Raw genomic sequence first — 23125 nt, 5'->3', positions numbered from 1 at the left:
TACTAAGAATGATCAAGTTGATTATAGTTTCCAAACTACGGTAAGTAAATTCACCTTGATCTTATTCCTTTAAAATCAGTAATCTTTAATTACTCGTATTGAGTGCGTACCATATTGCCTCAGGCATCCCTATATCTAAATGATTTTTATAGTTGGGTGCTTGGTGTTCCTTTTGCATTAACACATCTGGAGAAATCCAAAATATTTTATTAAGGGCATCAGCTACTAGTAGGCATCTTGAGGTTTCATTCACACGTTCTAATAATTTTGAACATTGCTTTTCAAACATTCAAAGGCAGTTTGTTTTTTATCCAGGTTTCCATAGTGGTCGATGGTGGAAAGAAGGCAGTGGAATTCATGTTCCATGCTGCGGAGGGAGATGTGTTGAACTACATCTTTAAAAACCGAGAACTCCGCCCTTTGTTTGATCGCCAGTGGCATAAACTCGGCATTGTTATACTGTCTCGAGTTATTTCACTCTATTTGGATTGCAATTTAATTGCGAGACGGCAGACTAGTGAAAAGGACATGGTTGACTTTCATGGACGGACAGTCATAGCTGCACGAATTACAGACGGCAAGCCTGTGGACGTAAGTTGTGAACGAGAACGAATGCCATTTCTAAGTTAAAACGTTAGTAGTTCCTTCCTTTAATTACTATCTAATGCATCCCCTCCTAGTTACTGTTTAAATTACACTGTCGTAGAAGTGTGGCGGTATTTTCAAATGTTATAATCAACTCTCTTCTCTTGCCCATTTCTCCAGCCTGTTGGGTTCAAAAGAATTTAGGGCATGTCTTGAAGTATATACACATATATATAAATTTAGTAAGAATTGAGTATGATACAAAAAACAAATTCAGTCTAAGCTCATGTGTTTTGAATAGGGAGGACTGGAAAAAGATGAAATTTAAATTAAATGATTCCAGATTATATGATGTTTTCATTCAAGAACAATAGGCTATTTCTTCATCTTCAGAAAAGCAATTGCATTGCATTGCAGATTCTTTCTTGAAGATTGTAGAGATTAATTGAATTAACTGAAACACAGCCATTAAATGTATCCATAGGTTGTCTGAATGAGAAAAGTTGGCTAAAACTTTTTCAGATGAAAAGTTTCTTTAAAATAACATGTAATACAAAGATAATCAAAGGTAACACAGACTGATTATTTCATTAGTGAAGGTCTGTAGTTTTAAGAAGTTATATACAATCAGATATAATAAAGTGATATATAATATACAAATAAAGTTATATGTTATATATAGATTATATAATTTTGATTATGACATATCTTTCTTATGGATAGAATGATCAATAAACCCATAAAAATAATATGAATACAGGTTACCTAAAGGAAATACAAATGATATTAACACAAGGAACTTAATTCAGTTTTATTTCTAAGGTGCAATTCAACGCAAATACATATTTCAGCAGTTTATTATCTTTTTTTAAGATTCTTACAGGAGAAAATTACATAGTATATAATGTTTATATTTATAAGGTATATATATGTATAAATAAATCATCTCAATATTATTTTTAATTATTTTCTCTGATAGTGAGCATATCAATGAGAATGTCAGAATTAGGACTCAGTGATATAATTATTCTGGTTCAGCTACATTATGATCTTGACAACTAATTAACTTATGTGAACCTTTTTATTCCATTATAAAATAGAACTGGTAAAATTGACTGGTGGTAATTTTATAGAGTATGTGCTACAAAGTTTAATTCCTGGTCAGTTCTCTGTAAGTGCATTCAACTCTGTCATAAAGGCTGTGGAGGCAAAGTCCTGTTACTGCTCTTAAAAACATTTAGACTGATACATGGTGGGTAATCGATCATTGCGTTATAAATCATACTAACAATACCAATACGAGACAGACCAGAATAAGCAGAAGCAGTTTCAGAAAGGCCTAAAGAGGAAGAGAGGGGTCAGTAGGTAAAATATCAGGGGTATGAATTTCCACTGTAGGTGGAAGGTAGACAGGTAGGAAGTGAGTTTTAGGGAATTCTAGCAACTGCAGTGTGGACACTGCCACGTGTACAGGAGTTTGGGATTGGAATGTGTCCCTTAAATATTGGTGCAAATGTGCTGGTCCTGGTTCCAGAAATGACAGAAACCACACTAAGTCTCTAAGTGGACAGGGTAAGTAGGAAAGGAACCATTTGTTGCAAAAGCAGTTTCCAAGCTTGGAGCTCATTCTCTGAATGTTGAATATTCTACATTCTATGATTTGTATCTCACTAACTTCTCACCCAAGGCAAGAACTGTTTGCAGTACTTGAGGTTAAAGAATGTCTTTTGTGTTGTTATAAAAAGGGCATAATATAAAATTTATAGTTTCATCGTGATTCATAGTTGGATGTGGAATCTTGGTTCAGTTGAGGATAAAATTAAAGGGATATCAAAATGAGGGAGCATTACTAGGAGACAGTTACTGCTTAGGGTTAGCATGAAAATAAAATACCTATTTTGTGTATTGCTTAAAATCTTTGCATTTTACTTCAAACTTTAAAGGGACATATTTTTTAACATCTCCCATACAAGCTGTTTTATTCATAAGATCTGTCGCAGTATGAAAATATGCCATTTATTCAAAAGATGTGTTATTGAAAAAAATAGCTTTCTATTGATTGGGTTTTATTATACATAAACATACTGTTTGTATGAGTTTGTGAGAAAGCAAAAGGTGACAAAGCTGGTATAAATGAGGCTTTTAAACACAGGCCAGTCTCTAGCGTGACAAGAGTCAGAGGTTGTAGCTGTAAAGAGTCTCCTAAAATGCTGCGTCAGTGAAGGATTCTAAAGTAACTAATAAATAAAGAAAGCACAATCCAATTATGCTGACTGGAGTTTCAATGTCATGAGCACTTGATTGGTTTCTAATCCTTGGAAAGCTGATAATCTATTTTTAGTCAAGTAAAATAATTCACACGAAGGGCCAAGCACTGTGGATGGTCCTGTAATAGGATTTCATTATTTATTGGCTATTTTAATAACAGTGATGATGATAAATGAAAAGTTATAGTGGAGAAGAATGTTCATTAATTGGACTTCTCATCCATCCTAGATAATTAGTATGCTTCTACTCATATTTCATTAGACGATGTAAGACAGTGTATTTAAACTTTATAAATAAAAGTTATCTACTGATGACCTTGCATAAAGTTATAGTAAAGAAATCGTTAAATTTCATCAGGCTTCAGAGTTTTACATTGTCTGCAAATCTTAGCCTGCTCAGGAATTCAGGAGATTTCTGGAATTCTTAATGCTCTCTGTGCGTTGAATTGATTTTGCTCATCATGCATAGAGTGGATATTATAGATTTTTTCCTGTTTTTCTTTTTTGGTGTTGAGGTAGAGATTAAGAACTAATCATAGATGTCTACTTTCTATTATCATAGGATTTGTTACTATAATTTATTTTACAGTTGGGCCTTTCTAAAAAAAGTACTATTGGCCCGAAAGTAATATATAACCTATTTCTGTGACAAAGAAGGAGGTGAAGCAATAGGGGGAGGATGAGGAAGAGAAGAGGAAGAGGTTGTTCCTCAGCTATAGTATAGATCATATGCTGTCACTTGTTAATTAGATTATTAAATTCAAAACCAAAAGCTAATTTCACAGTCCCAATTAATAGTCTATTATATAAACCATTATTTAATACTACACTTCAGTGATTAAGAAATGTGACCCACCTATTTAAGTATCTATCATATTAATATTTTATCAATATTATATCCTACTATTTACTTGTAGATGGTTGTTTGGTATGATACGTTAAAAATGATTATATAAAAAAGCAAGTACTTTTAATTTCATATCCAAATGCCAAAAAAGTATGAATCTGCTGAGCAAATATCAGGAATCAATTCTTGTTATAAAGGACCCCGAGTCTTAGTATTATTCCAATATAATGTCAAATTCACAGATCTCAAAGAGGATCCATAAACATGATTCTTATTAAATATTTTTTCCTTACTTACTGGGAAATGTGCTCTTGCTTCAGTACCTCAAGTAGAATAATGAGAACTACAACTCAGACTTTTGACACTGCTTTTCCTCCAGAACTTTGTACTTGGAATTGTCCTTGTTTTAAGGGCATGTTTTCTTGCAGTGCACAACAAAACTTCTCTTTTAAATATCACCTTTTTATTGGTTTGGGACAACTATTCAACATTTGCCATTGCTTTCAGTACTTGATTTCCTTTATCTATAAATCTGTATTTGCAACTGAATTCTGTTTCTAAAAGAGTTCACAAAATGATGAATCCTAAATTAAATGAGAAAAAGACATTAATTGTATTTACCAGTAATTTATTTAACCTCCCCCCCCATTGTTGTCATAATTCATAAGTGTCTAAATATGATCCTTTTTTAAAAGCGAATTATATATCTTATATTTTAATAGATTGAACTTCATCAACTTAATATCTACTGTAGCTCAAATTTTGTAGCTCAAGAAACCTGCTGTGAAATATCAGATACTAAGGTAAGAATTTTTTTTGAGATGCGAAGATGGTGATCTACCAATGAAGATTTAGATTGTGCAGTGCAAACACGACAAAGGTCTCCGTCTTTGATCATACCTCATTGTACATTATTTCTCTCGAGTTTGTCCACCATTCTGGCTTGTTGACCTCTGTGATGGATTTTAATCTCATCTCCCTTTCCCCCTTCACTGCGGTGGTCTGCCTTTGCCTTATGCCTGAAGTGTGGCTTTATCCTGTTAACTCCCTGTCTTTCTACGCTTTTCCTTCCCCGCATAATCCCTACAACACTACTTGGTGAACAATTTCACTTTTTTTCAGTAAACATTTATTCAAAAACAGCCACTGCTAGGGAACTGGGCTAGCAAACTCAGCTAAAGCGTGTTCCCCATCTTCTATTTTCTTGGGTGACTTTCCATTGACAACAACATATGTATATAGATCAAGATCCTAGACTCGTATTCTTAATAACTCTTACCTAACTATACAACTATTACTTTCTTATGCCAAACTTCAGTTTCCTATGGCTGCCATCTTATTTGATTTTTAAAAATGTATTCAATTACATTTTAGACTCATTGAGAGGGCAGGCAATATTTTATACTCTTCTTTTTTTAGTCCTAGTGCTTTAGTTGCAGGAGATAATCAAAATTTTGTTTCTTGGTTTATTGGTATATCGAATGATAAATATGGTAGGTTGAATAGAAGGTTAGCTGAGAGAAAAAATTTTTAATGAAAATCAAAATATAGTTTTTCTTCATATTTAGATGTTCTGAAATACTGCAATTAATGATGGAAAAATATAAAAGTGTAATCAATGATGTGATAATTCAAAACTATTTTTAAATTCCGTAGCACACTGTGGGTAGTAGAATAAGAATGTATCCAACTGATTCAAAACATAGCTATGTCTTTCTAAATGTTATATGTTTTGCTTATGTAACTTAGCTTTGTAAAGTATATCTCTAGCTCATTTTATGGCTCTCATTCCAAGTAAAATGAAAGGCAGCCAAATAGCTTTCTATAAATATCTAAAAAGATAAATTAGAATGCCAATCTACAGACTTGAAATACTTACCTAGACTTCCTGGAGCCACTCATTGAAATCTTGACGATACTAATTCCACGAATACATTTTTTTCAGTTGTGTGATTATTTTGTAAGCATTCTAAAAATAATTTCCCTGATTGGAAGGTAACAATGATATTTTTATATATTTAAATATCACATGTTTCCTTAGCTTTCTAAAAGTAGAGCATTCTTAAGAAGCCTTTCATAAGCCAAAATGGCACAAAGTGAAGAAACAATTACCACTCATTTTTCAGTGTTCCCAGACCAAAAAATAACTTACCCAAATTATACCAAATAACACATGAAATCTAAAATAACACTAACATATAGTGTTCATGGACATAGTTTGAAACCATGGCGGCTTGATGCTGAGATGCTGAGTGTAGTTCCTGGGAAAGGAACTTAGCATCACTCACTAGGCGGGTACATGGCTGCCTCTGGAACAGCAGGTACAAAACAAACACTCATTTTGCCTTTCGCTTTTTTCCCCATAAAATCAAAAATTCTCTGTTCAATTCTTTTATTTGGTGAAAATAGGCACTCATTGCCTTTGAATTGATTCTGACTGCTCTGTAGGGTTTCCCAAACGGCACATCTTCATAGGAGCTCAATCTTAATCTTTCTTCTGCTGAGCAGTGGTGGCTTTAGACAGACAGCCTCGCAGTGAGCAGTACGAGGCCAGGGCCACAGCACCACCAGCGCACCTCGATATGAATTATTGGTCTTTCCTAAAAGCAGCATGCAAAATGAACTTTTAAAAAGCAGAGGATACTGGCATACTCTTGAACAATATTCGTTGTCTTTGTCATTAAATAATAGGCATTTTTATCCAAATTATCAGATAATTATTTAAGTCTAGTTGATAATCTGGATGGAATGATTTGACAATGCCCATGACGTGACTTCACATTTCATGAAAAAAAGTAATGTTTTACAACGGATTATTTCTAAGTGGTTTTAAATAGTAGAAAAGAAAATAGAAATTCATCTCCAACTGTGGAGGGAATACTACACGACTGCAGATCTTCCTTCTGATAATATTTGGGGGCCATCACTATTCCTTTAATGATCAATAAAAAATAGAAGCATGAGACACTTTACAAATGAAAATATAGGGTTTGGAAGATAAATGTTTATATGAATGCCAGCTAAGTGCATGTGCTCTACATCAAGTAGCGTCTCTTGTATCATTTCAAAATGTTTTGAAGTTGAAAATGTAATTGCTCAAAATCTAATTTTGTCTTGGTATTTCAAATCACACATGTTTTTCAGTGTTAATATTTTATGGGAAATTTAAAAGATGAATGTAATCAATATAATCTGTATCCATGTCTTTTTGCTTCAGGTAAATAGTAGTTTTAGTTTCTGAAGCAGTCAGCTTCCAGGTCTAGACACACAGACAGAGTGAAAAACAAATATGAATAGGAGGAGGATATCAATACTTGTTGAAAAGAAAAAAATATGATTAAAAAGTTAAGGGCTAATTGACCAAATATGTGTCAAGTTAAAACTAGAGCTTTTATAAGAGCAAGAATTCTTTAATTGTATCTTCTATGTTTCCTTTTGAGTACTTGAGGCGAATGTGGACAGTTTTATAGTGAATACTACAACATACACAAAATTTTTTAAATCCCCAAATTAGTACATTCATTCAGTTTTCCACAGCAAAATGGTGAACCCTAACTGGGTCTTGGTTGTCTAATTGAGACCCCACAAAGGAAAATGGGTAAAAGGGCCCATTAAATCAACAGCTTGATCTTGTGCTCTTACAATAATAAAACACCAGGATGGCTTAATGAAAGAGCAAAGGTTTGGGAACTTTGACACTGTGTATCTACTTTTGGTTAATAAGAAGGCAATTTGTGCCAGCAAACTCAACCACCACTATTTTTGTAGGAGGCAGTTTTGTGAATGCCAACATTTTTATAGTTGGCCATATTCTCTAAGTTTTCTTTTTGAATTTTAGTGTCCAGAGCACGATGACTTTGGAAGCTCTGCATCCGCATCCGTAATCACTCATGCCAGTGAAATGTCAGCACACCTGTCAACAAAGCAAGAGCTTAAAGACCACTGTCACTGCATTCCAAACAAGGTATGCTGGTTGCAAGCTATGTCCCCTGAAAGGCTACTGCAGACAGAGTCCAGCTCCTTGAACGTGACTACTGGTACACTGAACATGTCTTGCCCTGCAATGCCCATTGAATCAAATTCCTAAGCCACTTAGTCACTGGGCTGGATTATGAGAAAGTCAGTAGGAGAAGGGTTTCCTGGATTTTTATTCATTATATATATATATATATTATTTATATTATATTTATATTATTATAGTTCTGAGCCCATTGAACCTCCTTTCCAGGATATGAACTGGAGAGAATAGAAAGGTGAGAGGTGAGGTATTTACTTGATGAGTACCATGCATACTCATCATTATACTCTGATTATACTCTGATAATTCAGTTGATAGTGATGCAGTGCCTGCTCTTCAACAATCATACACAAAACACTCTATATTATTTACTTATTGTACAGTCACTATATTTGTTCAGTGTCCCAAATTATAAACCAGCTGCCTCTCTTTGCCACAAACTGTATAGGGAATATGTATGGGAACTCTCTTTTTACTCTAAGAATGTTTTTCCCCACAGCATAGTGCCTAGCAAGAGGCTGGTGCAAGAACCTCTAGGGCCTTCTTCAGTGGGATTTAAATATGACCCTAAAGCCCACAGGAAGAGTAGGCTGAACAGTCTTGACATGGCTTTTGCCTAAGCTCATACTCAAGGAAGAGAGAAGCTCACCTATGTTGAGACTTAATAAGTATCTTTGGACTTGATCCATTCTGTCAACACGTGATCTACTGGGTGTGGCAGTGGAGCTGTTTAGAGAACTCTTCTGTTTTTCTCTAGTGACATTATGTAGTAAACAAATCGAGTGCATGGTACAGGGAGCCAGGGAAGAGTGTCACATAGCCCAACTCATGGAACAGTTACTGGAGGAGACGATACAAAACGTGATCCTAAAGAGTGAGCAAAAGGCAGTTTTGCAAACAAGGGGAAAAGGCAATCCAGGTGGGGAACGTGCACCAACTCAGGGGAGGAAAATGCTTTATCTGATGTATGATTTTAAGTTTCATATTTATGAACAATTCAGTTAAAGAGCAATGTGATGATTTATTTTATAACACAGAATTTCATTTTTCTTCAGGGAGAAGTGGGATTGCCAGGAGCTCAAGGTTCACCTGGTCAGAAAGGGGATAAAGGAGGATCGGTAAGGTATAACCCAGTGCTGTCAGACAAAAGGGGATTTGTTCAAAAGTGACTTGAAAATGTGCCTGTGTAATTTTCCCAGGATTCATACAAATACAAGTTTCTGTAAAAGACTATCAAGACCCAAATCAAAATGCTTTATCACTGATTCATGAGCCTTCAAGTCTACTTTTATATTCATAGTGAATGACTGACGTAAAATTTGAAAAGACATGACACCTCAAATTTTTGAGTTTATAAACCCTAAGCAAAATTGTGAAGCGAGAAAGTTTACTTTTAGTTCTTCCCTGGGCTTCCTTTTTGTTCTCTTCTCCCTGAACCCTCGTCTCACACGATCCCAGTGAAGAATCTTCTTCACCCTTCCTGTACTTTATTGAAACAGCTAACCTTTATTAAATACCTTCTATATGGAACGCATATGGTTGGATTTGAAAATGGCATGGAGGCCACATCTAGCCACCTCTGACTACACAAGGGACAAGGAGAATCTGTCTCCACACTACTCCAAGGCTGAGTGCCACAAAGCAGAGGACAGACATGTCTCCACCTTCCATCTTCCTTTACAGTATTTTGACACCACTACAGTGCTTCTCTGCTGGGTTCCATAATGCGTTGCAATAACCACATGGAGTTCACAGACAATACTCAAAATTATGGTGGTTTATTACATAAGTTAATAGGTTACCAAAGGTCAGGATCATAAAACTTCAAGGACACAATCTTTGGTCCACAGCTGCACCTCTCCTTAGCCAACAACTAAGCCTCCCTCTCTAGTCTTCAGCCTCTCAGGCACTGTGGCCTCTTGACATCTGCCTCTGTGGGCCAGGTGCCTGCCGCTACTCTACCTCGCAGTCTCACAGTCTCCGGTGTCAGGGGTGAGGCGCTTTGATCTGATTCAGCATGGCTCTTTTGCCCTTTCCTGTGATCTCAGTGTGGTGCTGAGGTCTCTGTGCCTCTGGTCCCCACTTCCAATAGTTTAGGCAGGGATCTTGAACATGCTCCACTTTTGGTTCCTTAATGGGCATAGAATTCTCTCTCTTCCTATTTCTGAGATGCCTCATTCTTATATCCACTAATGTTTTCCATACATCCTCTATGCATGTTTCCACCCAATCATTTGGTGAGAGTTACAAAGACATGGATAGAAGAACCACTCCAATTTCATTTCACCACATTGGATACTCTGGGAGATACATATAAAAAGTGGATATATTCCCAGTTCTCAAGGATTTAGTATGTAGAATGATATAGAGACACCTTACAACACTTAACAACACCATGTTACGTGTTTTAGGAGAGTTGCACATGTTCTGAATGCATGGTCTAACACACTGGAGGGAGTTCCCTGGAGGAGTAGGGCGTGAGCTAAACCTCGAGGGATCTAATTCTAGGAAATTTCCCACATTTGGAGTTTTGCCTGTCCTTTCTCCCCACCTCTGTCAAAACTTACCAATCTTGTTTCTCGCTCACTCGAGTCACATTTTCTGCTAGTTCACCAGGTAAGTTCATTTGTGCTACGGTTTGGAATTTATTATATTGTTGTTATCTTTCCCAGGTGAAGTATATTTAACGTTACTCTGTGCTCTCACCCACTGCTAGAGCTCGAGTTCCCGCATACATGGGCTTGTTCTAAACAAAGCATGTTGAAAGGTGTCTTTGAGGCCAGCAAATGGCTGCAGACAAGTTCTCTCTATAGTCCATTTGTCTTAGTCTGATTAGGGTGTCCTAGAAAACAAAAACCAAGCAAACAGGAGCTTCTGAAGGAATGTGCTGGGCCAGTTAAATTCAAGGCAGGGAGACCAAGGCAGGGAGACCAGCTCAACAAGTTATAACAGCTGTTTGGGGGACTTCATGTGGTTAATCTTGATAGAGTGTTAAGAAAATCGAAAACTCCATTTCATTGAGAAAAAGGCTGGGAAAGTTGTACCAAGGAATTTTCCCCACAATACACGTTTGTTCTTCAAGGCTATCAAAGACTGTTCTGTGAAAACTTTGTGGGGAAACATTACCTCATTCACACTACAGATTTGATCTTGCCCCTTCAGATTTCTCTTCATTCCCCAAATTCAAAGCACAATTAAAAGGAAGACAACTTGAGTCCTTTGAGGATGATAAAACCATGGTTTTGTCATGATATAGATTGAATTTTTAATAGAATTTTTTGGGGAGGGTCAGAGAGATGGAAATATGACCTTCAGGAGTTTGTAGACTTAGATGTAGGATAAGTCAATAAACAATGACTTCACCTTTTGATGTTTTTATTTCATAAAGGTTTTTACTATTTTTGAACCAGTAATATTGGACTTACTTTGATAGATCTCCCATTTGACATCTGAATATTGATTCTTTTCTGGCACTTGCAATAAACATGAACGTAAAGTTTTATTGGAGAAGCTGATGGTGAGTCCATTCCAGTTCTGATTACGCGTGACCCTGCAACTTCCCTCCTAAGCTCCCGTAACTGAATTTTGTTGGAGAGCTCTGTGTGCCTCACAACACACGGCTGGTGTCAAGCTCGATCGCCAAGTAGTGAGGGATCAGAACTAATTCTGAAAAAAAGCTGCAGGTGTGACACAATTGTATATTTTTCTTTACTTGTTTTCTTATCCGCACCATGACATTTCATTAATATGATGTATGATTGTGCTTTTTCTTTTTGATAAACTTGGTGATTGCCTCTCGTGGAGTGAAATGGTTCGACATGCCATTGTTTGGATTTGAACAATGCGCTGTGATCAGCATTCTGCAGCAGGGGCCCTCATCAAACCTTTCTAGCCAGGCTCCTGCTCAAGAGCAAACTCCATGTGCTATTATTTGAAATAATAATTAATACTTTTCTGTCATCCAGACTCAATTATTATAATTTTCTGAATCTTTTAATTCCCTTCTCTTAGGAAGTACAGTTAGCAACCTAATTACTTAGCAACCATGAATCTTCTCTGTTCTTTAAGATCTTTGCTAATTCCCTCGCCCACTTCAGAATTGAGATGCTCTCAGTTTTGTAAAATAGCAGCTCAGTTTCAATGGTTTTGAACGGAAGGGGCAATGTGATATCGGTTCTACTCTGGGAATCACTTTCTGGTTTATTTCCACATTATTATCTTCCAGGTTTCTTGTTAATTTGCCAAAATGTGTTGGCTTAATGGAATAATTATTTTGCTAATATTCTTGGAAAAGGAATTAAAGCATTTTAAAACGGAATGAGTTAACTTACTTTAATTGTTAGTAAGAAATCTTTTGATTGGTAATAGTCTGACTCACCCACTTCCTGCCCCACGATAGAAGTTTCCTTTTTGGATAATTAAATGTGTTAGTCCAGAGTTTATGAGTGAGCTTTATTATTTATTTGTTTGTTTAATTATCTCCAAATCTAACATTATACACCTGAGGGGGCTTCAAACAGTTTTTGGAAGAATGGAATGAAAAGATCAGATGCTTTGAAATCCCCAGGAAAATCCAGCCTGTGGGCCCCTCATACCAAGGAAAAAAGGAAAAAAAGGCAATTGGGAAAAGGTTAAAAATCTTATTCAAAAGAATAAATATCTTCTCTTAGTAATAACTTCACAAAAGTAGGATGTCATATTATGTTTTCAACTTCTTTACCTGCTTCAATTTAAGAAATGAAAAAGCTTTCTTCATCTCTTCCAATATTATAGTTAATATTTTGATTAACAGATTCTGTGTGTATTTCCTTTTTTTTTCTGTGTGTATTTTCTAATTCAAGCTGTTGAAATGTATTAGTAGACTTTAACTCTGAAATGAACATATAATATCACCATTCTACTGGCATGATATGTTCACAAAATTACAATATAATTCTGAGCCTCTACCAAACATTAAGGATGAAGAAATGCATTCTAAAAGTCTGTATTATTTTACACTACTTAAATGACTTTATATTAGACTGAATTAGAGATAGAGCCATGGCAGCAGTCACAGCTGGGTTCACCTGCTGGATTTTCCCCGTCCTGCAGTGCATTGAGCAGAAGAGCAGGAGGCAGGGGATTGAGTGAACAGAGCTTCTGTTGCTGACCTGCAGTACCTAACAGAGGGCAGGCATACTAAACAAAATAGCAAACAGTAGTCCCTTTAAACTCATTTTAACTCATTTCTTGTGTTGTATTAACAAAAAACATAATCATCTGTTACCTTTGATAAATATGAAAAAAATGACAAAGCTGACTTGTGTATTTTTGTGTGTGGTGGTTACCTAAATAGAATTCTCATTATTGCTGTGATATTTACTTAATCCTAATGACTAAAATTATTGTATTATTAGAACTTTCATATGTTGATGCTAAGAAAAAATTTTCTCCGTTAAAAAAAAAAGTCAGCATAAATGCCTGCAGTTGTCCTAGCTGATCTGGTTATCAAGCGATTCCTCAGTGCCTCATTATTTAGAAAGCCAGAACCCTTGTTGTTGTCTTCAATAACATTTTCACCGATCATTTTCATAAGAGTGACTGACTGCAGTAGTTCAAGGTTCTGAGATGATAGAACAGATACTCCTGGAGATCTTCTTAATACATGTTAACGATTGAATTGTGTCCTCCCAGCCCCCAAACATGTGTTAACTTGGCTAGGTCATGATTCTCAGTGGATTGGCAGTTATGTAATGGTCCAATATGGCAGTAATGAATAATGAATACTTGTCACACGTCATGTAATCTGTGACCAACCAATTAGTTTTAAGGCATTCAGAGCCCTCTTGAAAATACACTTGGTGGTCATATCACATGAATTAAAAAATAAAAAAGGCAATGAAAAAAAATAAAAGAATGACTGTCTTCTCTTAGTGTTAACTTCACAGAAGTAGGATATAATATTATGCCTTTAACTTTTTTGCCTCTATCAATTTAAGAAATGAAAAATATGCCTTAATCTCTTCCAACACGATAGTCAATATATTGAATTAATCAACAGATTCAGTTTTAAGGAGATTAGTTAGGATATAATCCTTTTCTCGGGTCATAGCCCTGAATTGATGTAAGGGGACTTTCCCTCGATATGGTCTGAATCACCTTTTATCTTATAAGAGCTAAAAGGAGAGAAAAATAATAGTGTGTGTCCTTTGGACCCAGGGCTTCTGCACTGTGAACTTTCTAGATTGAGGGGAGCATAGTTGGAAGACATGGAGATCTGTAAGAACCTGAAGCGGTGAAAGAAAAGTACTTCCCCTGGAGTTCTCAGAGAAAGTCTTCCTTTACAGCTAGTACCCTTAATCAAGACTCCTAAACTGTGAAAATTAATTTCACAAAATTAATTTAGTAAAGCCATTCACTTGTATTTGTTATCGCACCAATAGATTTAAAACAATGTCCTTTGATATCTCATTGTTCCGTTGATGTTTTCTCCTTTTAGAAATTACTCGATCTAATAGGCAAATTATTTACTCTTACAATAGTGTAACTGTTGGAATAAAAATTTAACAAACTTTGTGTAACAAAAGCCAACAAACTTTGTGTAACAATGATACCTTACTGTAAATTAAATTTCAATTAGGTTGCCATCTTTCCTCTTAAGCTTGCTAACCACACTAAATTTTAACTCCATCATTGTCATTAAAAATCCCTTCAAATACCTGTCAGAATACTAATTACTCAAAAATTCTTCATACTGTGATGTGATAGCAGGACCAGAAAATGTGACTCAGTCATTTGCCTCCTATTGGGATGGTCTAATCAAAATTTGCCTGGGTGAATCATTCCATCAATCTTTTTCTTAAAATATATCATAACATTCTAATGTTTACATTCTATCATTAAGATGTTTTTCAAATTAATTCAAAGTTAGGGGTTTTCTTTAACAAATACAAAATTATTATTGGAGTACTTAGACTGGAAAATAGATTGCTGCATTTCTTTCTGGCAAAATGTGAGTTTGGAAATAGATTAGAGAAAATAAGGATAAAATGCTTTTGTGAAATGGTTTTTCACTCTGTCTAATACTAACCTAATACTCCATTCACTGACAAAGTACATTATGCTTAAACTACAAAGCCTCAACCATATGGGCTTACAAAATGACTTACCAGTGATCTCAAGCATCACAATGGTTGTGTGGATGGCACAGTTCTGGGCAAAATTTAATCCCTATGAGTTGGAACCAAGTCATGTTACCTAACAACAATAATATTAATAACTTACTTTGCATCCACACTTCAAAACAGCCTTGTCTAAGACTGATCTTGCATCTTTACTTTTGAAAAACATTTGTGAACAGATAACTGATTGACTTGGGATCGGGATGCTGAAAGGGTTTATCAACAGACTGGATTCAACACAAGAGTTAAATGAACTAATCAATAGGCACAATGCAGTCAAAAGTTGATCAAATAAATTGCAATCAAAAGTCATGATGCAAAGAAGTAAAAGTCTACAAAGTTAACTATGCAAGTCAGGAATATCTTTAGAGGAAATTTTTACTTTCTTAGGAAAGGGGGCATTTAAGGCAATGTGAAGGAACTGGAATAAGATGTAATATAAGAGCAAACACAAGTACTCAGAATTAACAATTGTACTTCTTTTCTTGGAAGCTCAATTTTGAAGGAGGATTTGTGTGTGATGATTCATCCTATACGCCACTTAAAGTAAAAATTCCATGAATTTAAAGTTGTACACTCGCTACGGATAAACTGGTTGGAATAAGTGATTCTGGGAACTTGAGGTGCCTTGAGGCACCTTTGGTCTAAAGGGCTACCGAGTAAGTCTTGCAAAATCAAGTAACATCAGGTTCTGTGTGCAAACAATGTCTCCAAGTCACTCAGAAGCTATTCTGACAAAAAAGAAGCTGTATTGATGACATTCGAAGCCTGTGGCACAATTATGCTGGCAGTTGCCAATCTCCCATGAAGTACCCTTCCTCTTTGCTCGAGCTGTTATTTCTGCCTCACAAATGATCAGAGAAACTCATGCAGATTCCAAGGATGTAGAATTTGTTATGTTTTGCTTCTGGCTCTCAGTTTCATGTGTCATGAGAGCCCCTTTGAGAAGCCACTGCCTTTCCAACATCCATGGAAACAGTGAACCTTTGGCCATGTCCTCTCCTTAAGGTCAGACATAGTCACTGGTCTGCTTCGTAATTGTCACTTATTTATCAAAGGTTACCATGTGTTTAAAAGTGTGTGTAGAGTAAAAATGAAAGTAATAAGAAAATAAGTCATGTTATCTGATGGTAAAGTTAATAAAGTGTTAAGCATTTGAAACCAATGAAGAAATAGCAAATGAAACTACATTTTACAGCAAAATTTTGAAGTCATAGTTTAAAGGTTAAGCGCATATATTTGGGGTAAATTCCTTTCACTAGCTTTATGATAAAACCACCTTGTTTTATTTTCTAAGTTACTTCCCAAAGAGCAGCTATTAGTATGCACAGTGTCAGCATCCTCACAATCCTCCCCTCTCGTTAGCTTGCTGTGGCTCTTGTGTCTCAGAGTCACTCATCAAACATTACTGAGCTTCACTTCGTTTCTGTTTCTCAGCACCTGTATTTTTTAAAAATAGAACAAGAAATTCTTAGGAGTTCTGCTAAAAAGATAAGTTGCTTATATGCCTTACATAGAGGAAGAACATACACAAAGTGCTATGGAATATATATCTCAAATATTCTCTAAGTGAAGCTGTGTGTTTTTTTAACATTCAAAATTTAAGCTACAAAACTGATTTACACTGATGGAATGAAGCACATTCATACCCACACAGAATATAACTTGTGTGTTAGCTGCACTTTACTCTTATTTCTGATGTGAGTCTCTAATAAATTAAGCAATGTACATATAAATTCCATTATTTTAAAATAAACCTACACTTGGAAGTTTGGCTAGATGATAACAGTAATTTTTTTTTTAAGTCAGTGCTCTGAACAAACTATTAGTTTACTGAAGTGGTTTTTTTTTTCTTCTGAAGCCTAGATGAAAAATAGTTCATGAAACAACACTATTTTATGAAATCAATTCATGGAACTTGGAGTCATACAGACTTTGAGGATGAAGAACTACAGTACTTAATTATGTTCTTTTGTAATTATAATACTTATCACACAGTACAGACCTGCAGTGGGCTTTCTCACCCTGATATATGCAGTCTTCTTGTCAGTGCTGTAGAAAAATAACTCTTCTTTGTATGTATTCAGCCAACTAGGATTCTGCCTAAGAGATTTGGCAATTTTTCTGCTATGGGTTCGTGTACCATAGTGATTCATATGTACTGGGATAACCTTGATAGCTATGGGTTTGGGTTCATAAAAGACAAACTATTGAATGCAGTAAGTGTTGTTAGGTAACTAATGACTTCTGGTAAGATTAGCTGGACAGAAGCCACTGTCAATCAAAATGAGTAAACTGGATGGCTCAAATTCCATAAGAAGTGAATTTGCTAATGCACAAAATCTCTCTCTCTCATACACACACACAAATACACACACACACACACACACACACACACACACTCACATTGCCTCCGTTGTGAGAAATGGAAAACTGAGATGAAGATTTGGACTCTGTGCAAACTCTGCCATTTTACCTCTGAGCATAACAATGCTTGCTTTCATCACTGGAGCGTTTGCACACACAAGAAATAGCCTCATTTCTCTAGCTTACCTAGTGTAACATTTCTTTTTGAGAAGTGAGGATACCTTTAAAAATAGAAATACTAACCTACATAATGTGAAAGTAGAAAGTGAATAAATATTAGACCTTAATTTATTCTAAACCTAATTTTTTATCCACTGGAATTATTCAGAGTCTGTCCTAAATTGTTCATTTTACAAGAAACAGTTTTGTTAAATTAATTTTACTATCCATAGACTAGGCATGGAATAAGAGATATTGTTAGGTCGTTAGGTGCCATCGAGTCAGTTCTGACCCAGAGCAACCTTGTGTACTTTGTGGAAAAATAGACTTGAAAGATAATCGATTTTTTCAATGTACTTGTTGAAGCTCCCCTAACGTAATTCCCATTTTATAGAAGAGAAGCACTGCCTTGTTCTGTGCCACCCTCACAATCTTTCCTGTGCTTGAGGCCTTGTTACAGGCACTGTCATCTCATCTTCTTGAAGGCCTTCCTGGTTTTCCGTGCCCCTATACTTTACCAAATATGATGTCCTTCTCTAGGTGCATTATTGTCTTTTTCAAATAGTACTTAATCTAAGGTAATTGGTGTATATTGGATCACAGCTCAAAATCCTACCATCTTTTTGATGTAGGACACATCTCTCTCATAAGTTCACAAATTGACATGGTCGCCTTCTCCATATTCAGAAAAAAATCACTCAGCACTCTGCTAGCAGTTAATATGTGTATATATAATCCTAGATAAAGTAAATATTTGCTTTTGCAGCCCGCTTGGATTGTGCCAGGGCCCTTTAGTGGGCAGTATCATTCATTTTAGGAAACACTGACTTGGACCTTTTATTATTTTTTTTTAACTTAATTGGGGACTCTTACAGCTCTGATAATAGTCCATACATCAGTTGCATCTAGCATATTTGTACTTACATTGCCAACATCATTTCCAAAACATTTTCTCCTTGAGCCCTTAGTATAAGCTCCTCTTTTTTCCCCTCCCTCCCCCAGCATTCTACCTTTGTGAATCCTTGCTAAAGTACATATTGTTATTATTATTTTGTATCTTACACTGCCCATTGTCTCCCTTCACCCATATTGCTGTTATTTGGCTTTAGACCTTTAACTTGTCCATTTTCTCTTCTAAAAAATGGGAATTGTAGTACAGGACTTCATAATGTACATGGAAAAATTCCATAATCTTTTCAGTACATTTTCCATGAGATTTTGAAGCCCCTATATTAGTGGTTCTCAACCTTCCTAATGCCATGACCCTTTAATACAGTTCTGTGGTGACCCCAACCATAAAATTATTTTCGTTGCTACTTCATAACTCTAATTTCGCTACTTTTTTGATTGTGGCGACCCCTATGAAAGGGTTGTTCGACCCCTAGAGGGGCCGCAACCCATAGGTTGAGAATCGCTGCCTTACATAGTCCCTATTTCTAGATCCTACGTATTAATATTATTAAAGTTCCTGTGAAGTAACTGATACATAACATACACTCAATAAAGGATTTATAATATTTTGAGATAAAATGCTCTGATAATTATTTTATTGTTCTAAACCCTGGTCTTCTACAAATTAGAATTCATTTGAGCTATTACATATTTATCAAAATAGACTAAGTAGGAAATGCTAAAAGTACAATGAACCCAGGACAGATGAACCCCCCAGGACGAGTGGAGAGAGTAGCGATGGCGGGAGGGTGGAGGGAAGGTGAGGGAGAAAGGGGGAACAGAGGACAAGGTCTACATGTGGCCTCCTCCCTGGGGGACGGACAGCGGAGAAGTGGGTGAGGGAGACGTTGGTTGATGTAAGATATGATAAAATAATAATAATTTATAAATTATCAAGGGTTCAGGGAGAGGGGGGAGCGGGAAGGGAGCGGGAAAATAAAGAGCTGACACCAAGGGCTCAAGTAGAAAGCAGGTGTTGTGAGAATGATGAAGTCAACATATGTACTAATGTGCTGGACACAAATGATGTATGTATGGATTGTGAAGAGTTGTATGAGCCCCTAATAAAATGATTATTTAAAAAATCATATACTTTAAGTAACTTTGTCTTCGTACAGCGAACTCAATGCTGGAAAACCAATTAATTCATCATGCAAAAGAATTTTTTAGAGAATATAAACTTAAAAAAACTTTTTATTTTGACTGGGGTGAGCATATACAGAGCAGATCATGAATTTTACATTCAGTTACTCATACATATTTTTGTTTCAACTCATTCATTCCATTCTCCTCGATGTAGCACCTTCTACCCTGCCTCTTCTCTGTGTTTCCTGGGTCCATCCTCCTTGTTTTCTTACCCTCTGTACTTTGTCTTCAAGTAATTCCTGCCCCTTCTTCATAAGTGGGCATTTAACCTCAGGTGTGCACACCTCACTGATGTCATTGTACACCTCTTGATTTGTCTATTGTTTGCCTGAAAATTGAGGGGGTGAGTTCAGTTCCAGACTCAAAGGATAACAAAGGACAATAGTCTAAACAGTTCCACCAATCTCTGTCTGACCAACAAACCTGGTCTCTTTCATGATTTGGAGGGGTTCGCCCCTACATTCACCCCACTCTGTCCAGGATTTCCTAACGTGATCCCTTTCAGAACAGATGGTAGTGTAGGTGGGAATTCTCTCGTTCCTGTCTCAATGTTTTGGAGATTGATGTTCACGTGGTCTATTAGTCCATTGACCTAATTGCTTCCCTGTGTCCATGATTTTCTTCCTTTTTTTAAAGTATAAATATTACAATTTTTAAAAAATAATTTTATTGGCGGCTCATACAGCTCTTATCATAATCCATACATACATCAATAGTGTAAAGTACATTTGTGCATTCTTTGCCCTCATCATCTTCAAACCATTTGCTCTCCACTTAAACCCCTGGCATCAGGTCTTTATTTTTCCCCCTCCTTCCCCACTGCCCCCTCCCTCATGAAACCCTGATAATTTATAAATTATTATTATTTTGTCACGTCTTACACTGTCCTATGTCTCCCATAACCCACTTTTCTGTTGTCTGCCCCCCATGGAGGAAGTCATATGTAGATCCCTGTATGATTTCCATTAGTCTCTCTCTCCTGAATAGGGAGCGGTCAATCATTGCACCTCAGGTGGTCATTCTTGACTTTTTAAGATGCTAGTTTCTATGCATCAAAGTAGCAGATATGACATTGTTTTTGTGAACTTTTATGCTAATTGACATTAGTATCCTGAGATTAGAATCCTGAGCCCAGTAACTCATTCCCTCAGGTATTTGATTATGTCTAAGACATTTTTATAATTTTGCCCCTATATGCCCGTCACACTCATGGATGTAATTGCAGCAAAGGTAGTACCCAGATACAAATATCTAATGTAAAATATATATAATTTATAAATATATATATATATATATATTTGTGGGTATACTTTCACACCCATTCATTCTGTATGTCTACCCATGCATCTACTTGTAGCTACTGTTATTACTACTGGAATTATCAATATAATGGTATTGACCTTTGTTGTCTTGAACTCATGGATGCCTCCCAGGGTCATCTTCTGCTTCCACATTTTTTTTTTTTGGGGGGTGACCAGTTTTTTCCACTTCACCCAAGTTCACGAAATATACTCGACTTCTTCTCATTTGGAAATTCAATCACTACATTATTCCCTCTTTTTACGTTGTAATTTGTTACAAATTGATATTTCTATTTCCTTATTTTCACTCTTGTAGGCTTCTGTTTTTCACTTGGATTCTTCTACTTCTAGGTGGCTTTCCGGGTGGTCTTATCATGTATGTTAGTCTCAGATTATTGTTTCCTGTTGCTGAGTGTCTATCTGAAAAACTTCCCCTAGTAGTTCTTAAAAGGTTGCTCTGTATTTTAAATTTTCTTTTAATTTATCTTTACCTGTCAATGTCCTAATTTTGCCATCATATTTAAGGGGCAATTTTGCTGGGTATGATCCTTGGTTGGCATTTTTTTTCCTTTCATAATTTTATACATATAATGCCATTGCCCTCTTCCCTGCATGGTTTCTGTTGAGAAGTGAGTATTTAATTCTTATTGGTTCCTTTTTGTAGGTAATTTTTATTTTTCTCAAATGTGTTTTATGATTTTTTTCTTGTCTTTGGTTTGAGAGAGTTGGATTATATCTTAGTGACTTGGAATCAATCCTTTTAGGGAATTGTTCAACTTTTTGAATGCACATCTTCTCTACTTTCATGATGTTAATGAAGTTTTCTTCCAACAACTCTTTTATTGTGTCTTCCTGTTCTGGAATTACGATTACGAGTACATTATGCATTCTCATGGCGCCCTCACAGCTGTCTGTTGTTTTTTCTTCTGGTTGTTCTGTTAGCAGATTAGTATTGAGAGATTAGTTTCCCAGCTCAGATTTGGCCTTCTATTAATTTTACTCCTTACCCTTTTAATGGGTTATTTATTTCTAAAATCTGTGTATTAATGTTATGGATTCTTATTTTCTAGTTTTTCCATTTTATCAGTTTTTCTTGTATTGCTTCCCTAATTTATTGTAATTTTTTCTATTTTCTTTGAGTTTTGTCTGCAGCTTTCTCAATCTATTTTGCAATTCTGTTGAAAGTATCTAAATACTTTTCAATTTCTTGTAAGGTAGTCCTCAAGACATTTTTTTTCCTTGAAAAGGTCTTCTGGCTTTGTATTTTGGTCACTTGCTTGACCTACTCTTGTCTTATTCCTCTATGTACTCAGAATTAGTGATGGGTTGAATTTTCATTTAATTCATGCTCTTGTATCTCTGAATCCCTATGCACTCACAACATGTCTTGTGTTGGATAGGAGAGAGAGTGTGAGTGTGTAGCACACTTGATGGCAGGTTTGGCTGCTATTTGTAGATACCTGCCTGCTTCTGTACACCTCCTAACACAAGACAAACCTGCCATCAAACCTGTGCTCAGCTATGCTGGGTGTGTGGGACATGTGACTGCTGTCTCCTATTGAGTGGCACAAGAAAAGCGAGAGGACAAACAGAATCAACAGCAAAAAAAAGAAAATGATTTTAAAAGGAAGACAAGTGGAGGAACATGGGCAAATAACAAGAAAAAGAACTTAATAACTAAAAAGACAAAAATGAAGAGAAAGAGAAAACAAGGGAGAAAGGAAAGCATGAGAAAAGTGGGGGTGAGGTGGGGGACCTAAAAGTCAAGAAAAAGTAAAAAGAAGGGAAGGAATAAACAAAAGCGAAACAGAAGAAATTAGAGGAAAGTAGAGAAAGAAGGGTTAAAAATCAAAAGAAGGAAAAAAAGAAGAAATAAAAATAAAGGCCAAGACTGGGCAGGTCCAGAACCTAGGGAAGACAAAAGTATGTGTAGTAATAAGGTATCCAGTTTTGATCTGCAGCCTCTGCCAGCCAGGGAGCTCACAGGATGGGAGAAGAGGTAGGATACCTGGTGCTAGGTAGTGTTCTTACAAGCATAACTGTTGGCATAGGGTCAATTTACCTCAGCTAGAAGTAGTTCGTACCAGACCCACATGTGGTTGAGGTCCAAAAGGAACTCTTTCCGACCCAGCAGAGTGGTGGGGACGGGGTCATTGAGTGTGGAAGGATTCTTGCTCATCTCATGTGCCTGGCAACCAGCACTCCATTTCCTACTGGTGTGAGGAGGCAGAATTCACCTGCCTCCAAATGTGGGTGTGGTGTGCTCGATGCTGGATCCACCAGGACACAGCTCTAGTCTCAGACAGAACACAGGCTGTGCAAGG

At 36.2% G+C, this 23125-nt stretch overlaps 1 protein-coding gene across 1 annotated transcript in view; it reads left to right on the top strand.

The window, feature by feature from the left end:
* COL19A1 (collagen type XIX alpha 1 chain) overlaps window positions 1-23125 on the top strand; it is a 423669-nt gene that overhangs the window by 68035 nt on the left and 332509 nt on the right. The window contains exons 5-8 of the mRNA XM_045294677.1: window positions 316-591; window positions 4422-4502; window positions 7538-7663; window positions 8773-8835. Coding sequence (XP_045150612.1) covers window positions 316-591; window positions 4422-4502; window positions 7538-7663; window positions 8773-8835 — 546 coding nt within the window. The remainder of the gene's footprint in view (window positions 1-315; window positions 592-4421; window positions 4503-7537; window positions 7664-8772; window positions 8836-23125) is intronic.

The sequence above is a fragment of the Echinops telfairi genome, unplaced genomic scaffold (assembly GCF_000313985.2).
Source record: "Echinops telfairi isolate 266 unplaced genomic scaffold, ASM31398v2 ScPeMD7_3533;HRSCAF=4204_0, whole genome shotgun sequence".
Taxonomy (NCBI): domain Eukaryota; kingdom Metazoa; phylum Chordata; class Mammalia; order Afrosoricida; family Tenrecidae; genus Echinops; species Echinops telfairi.
Note: the sequence above shows the minus strand (reverse complement) of the source record. Positions and strands in the feature narration are given on the sequence as shown.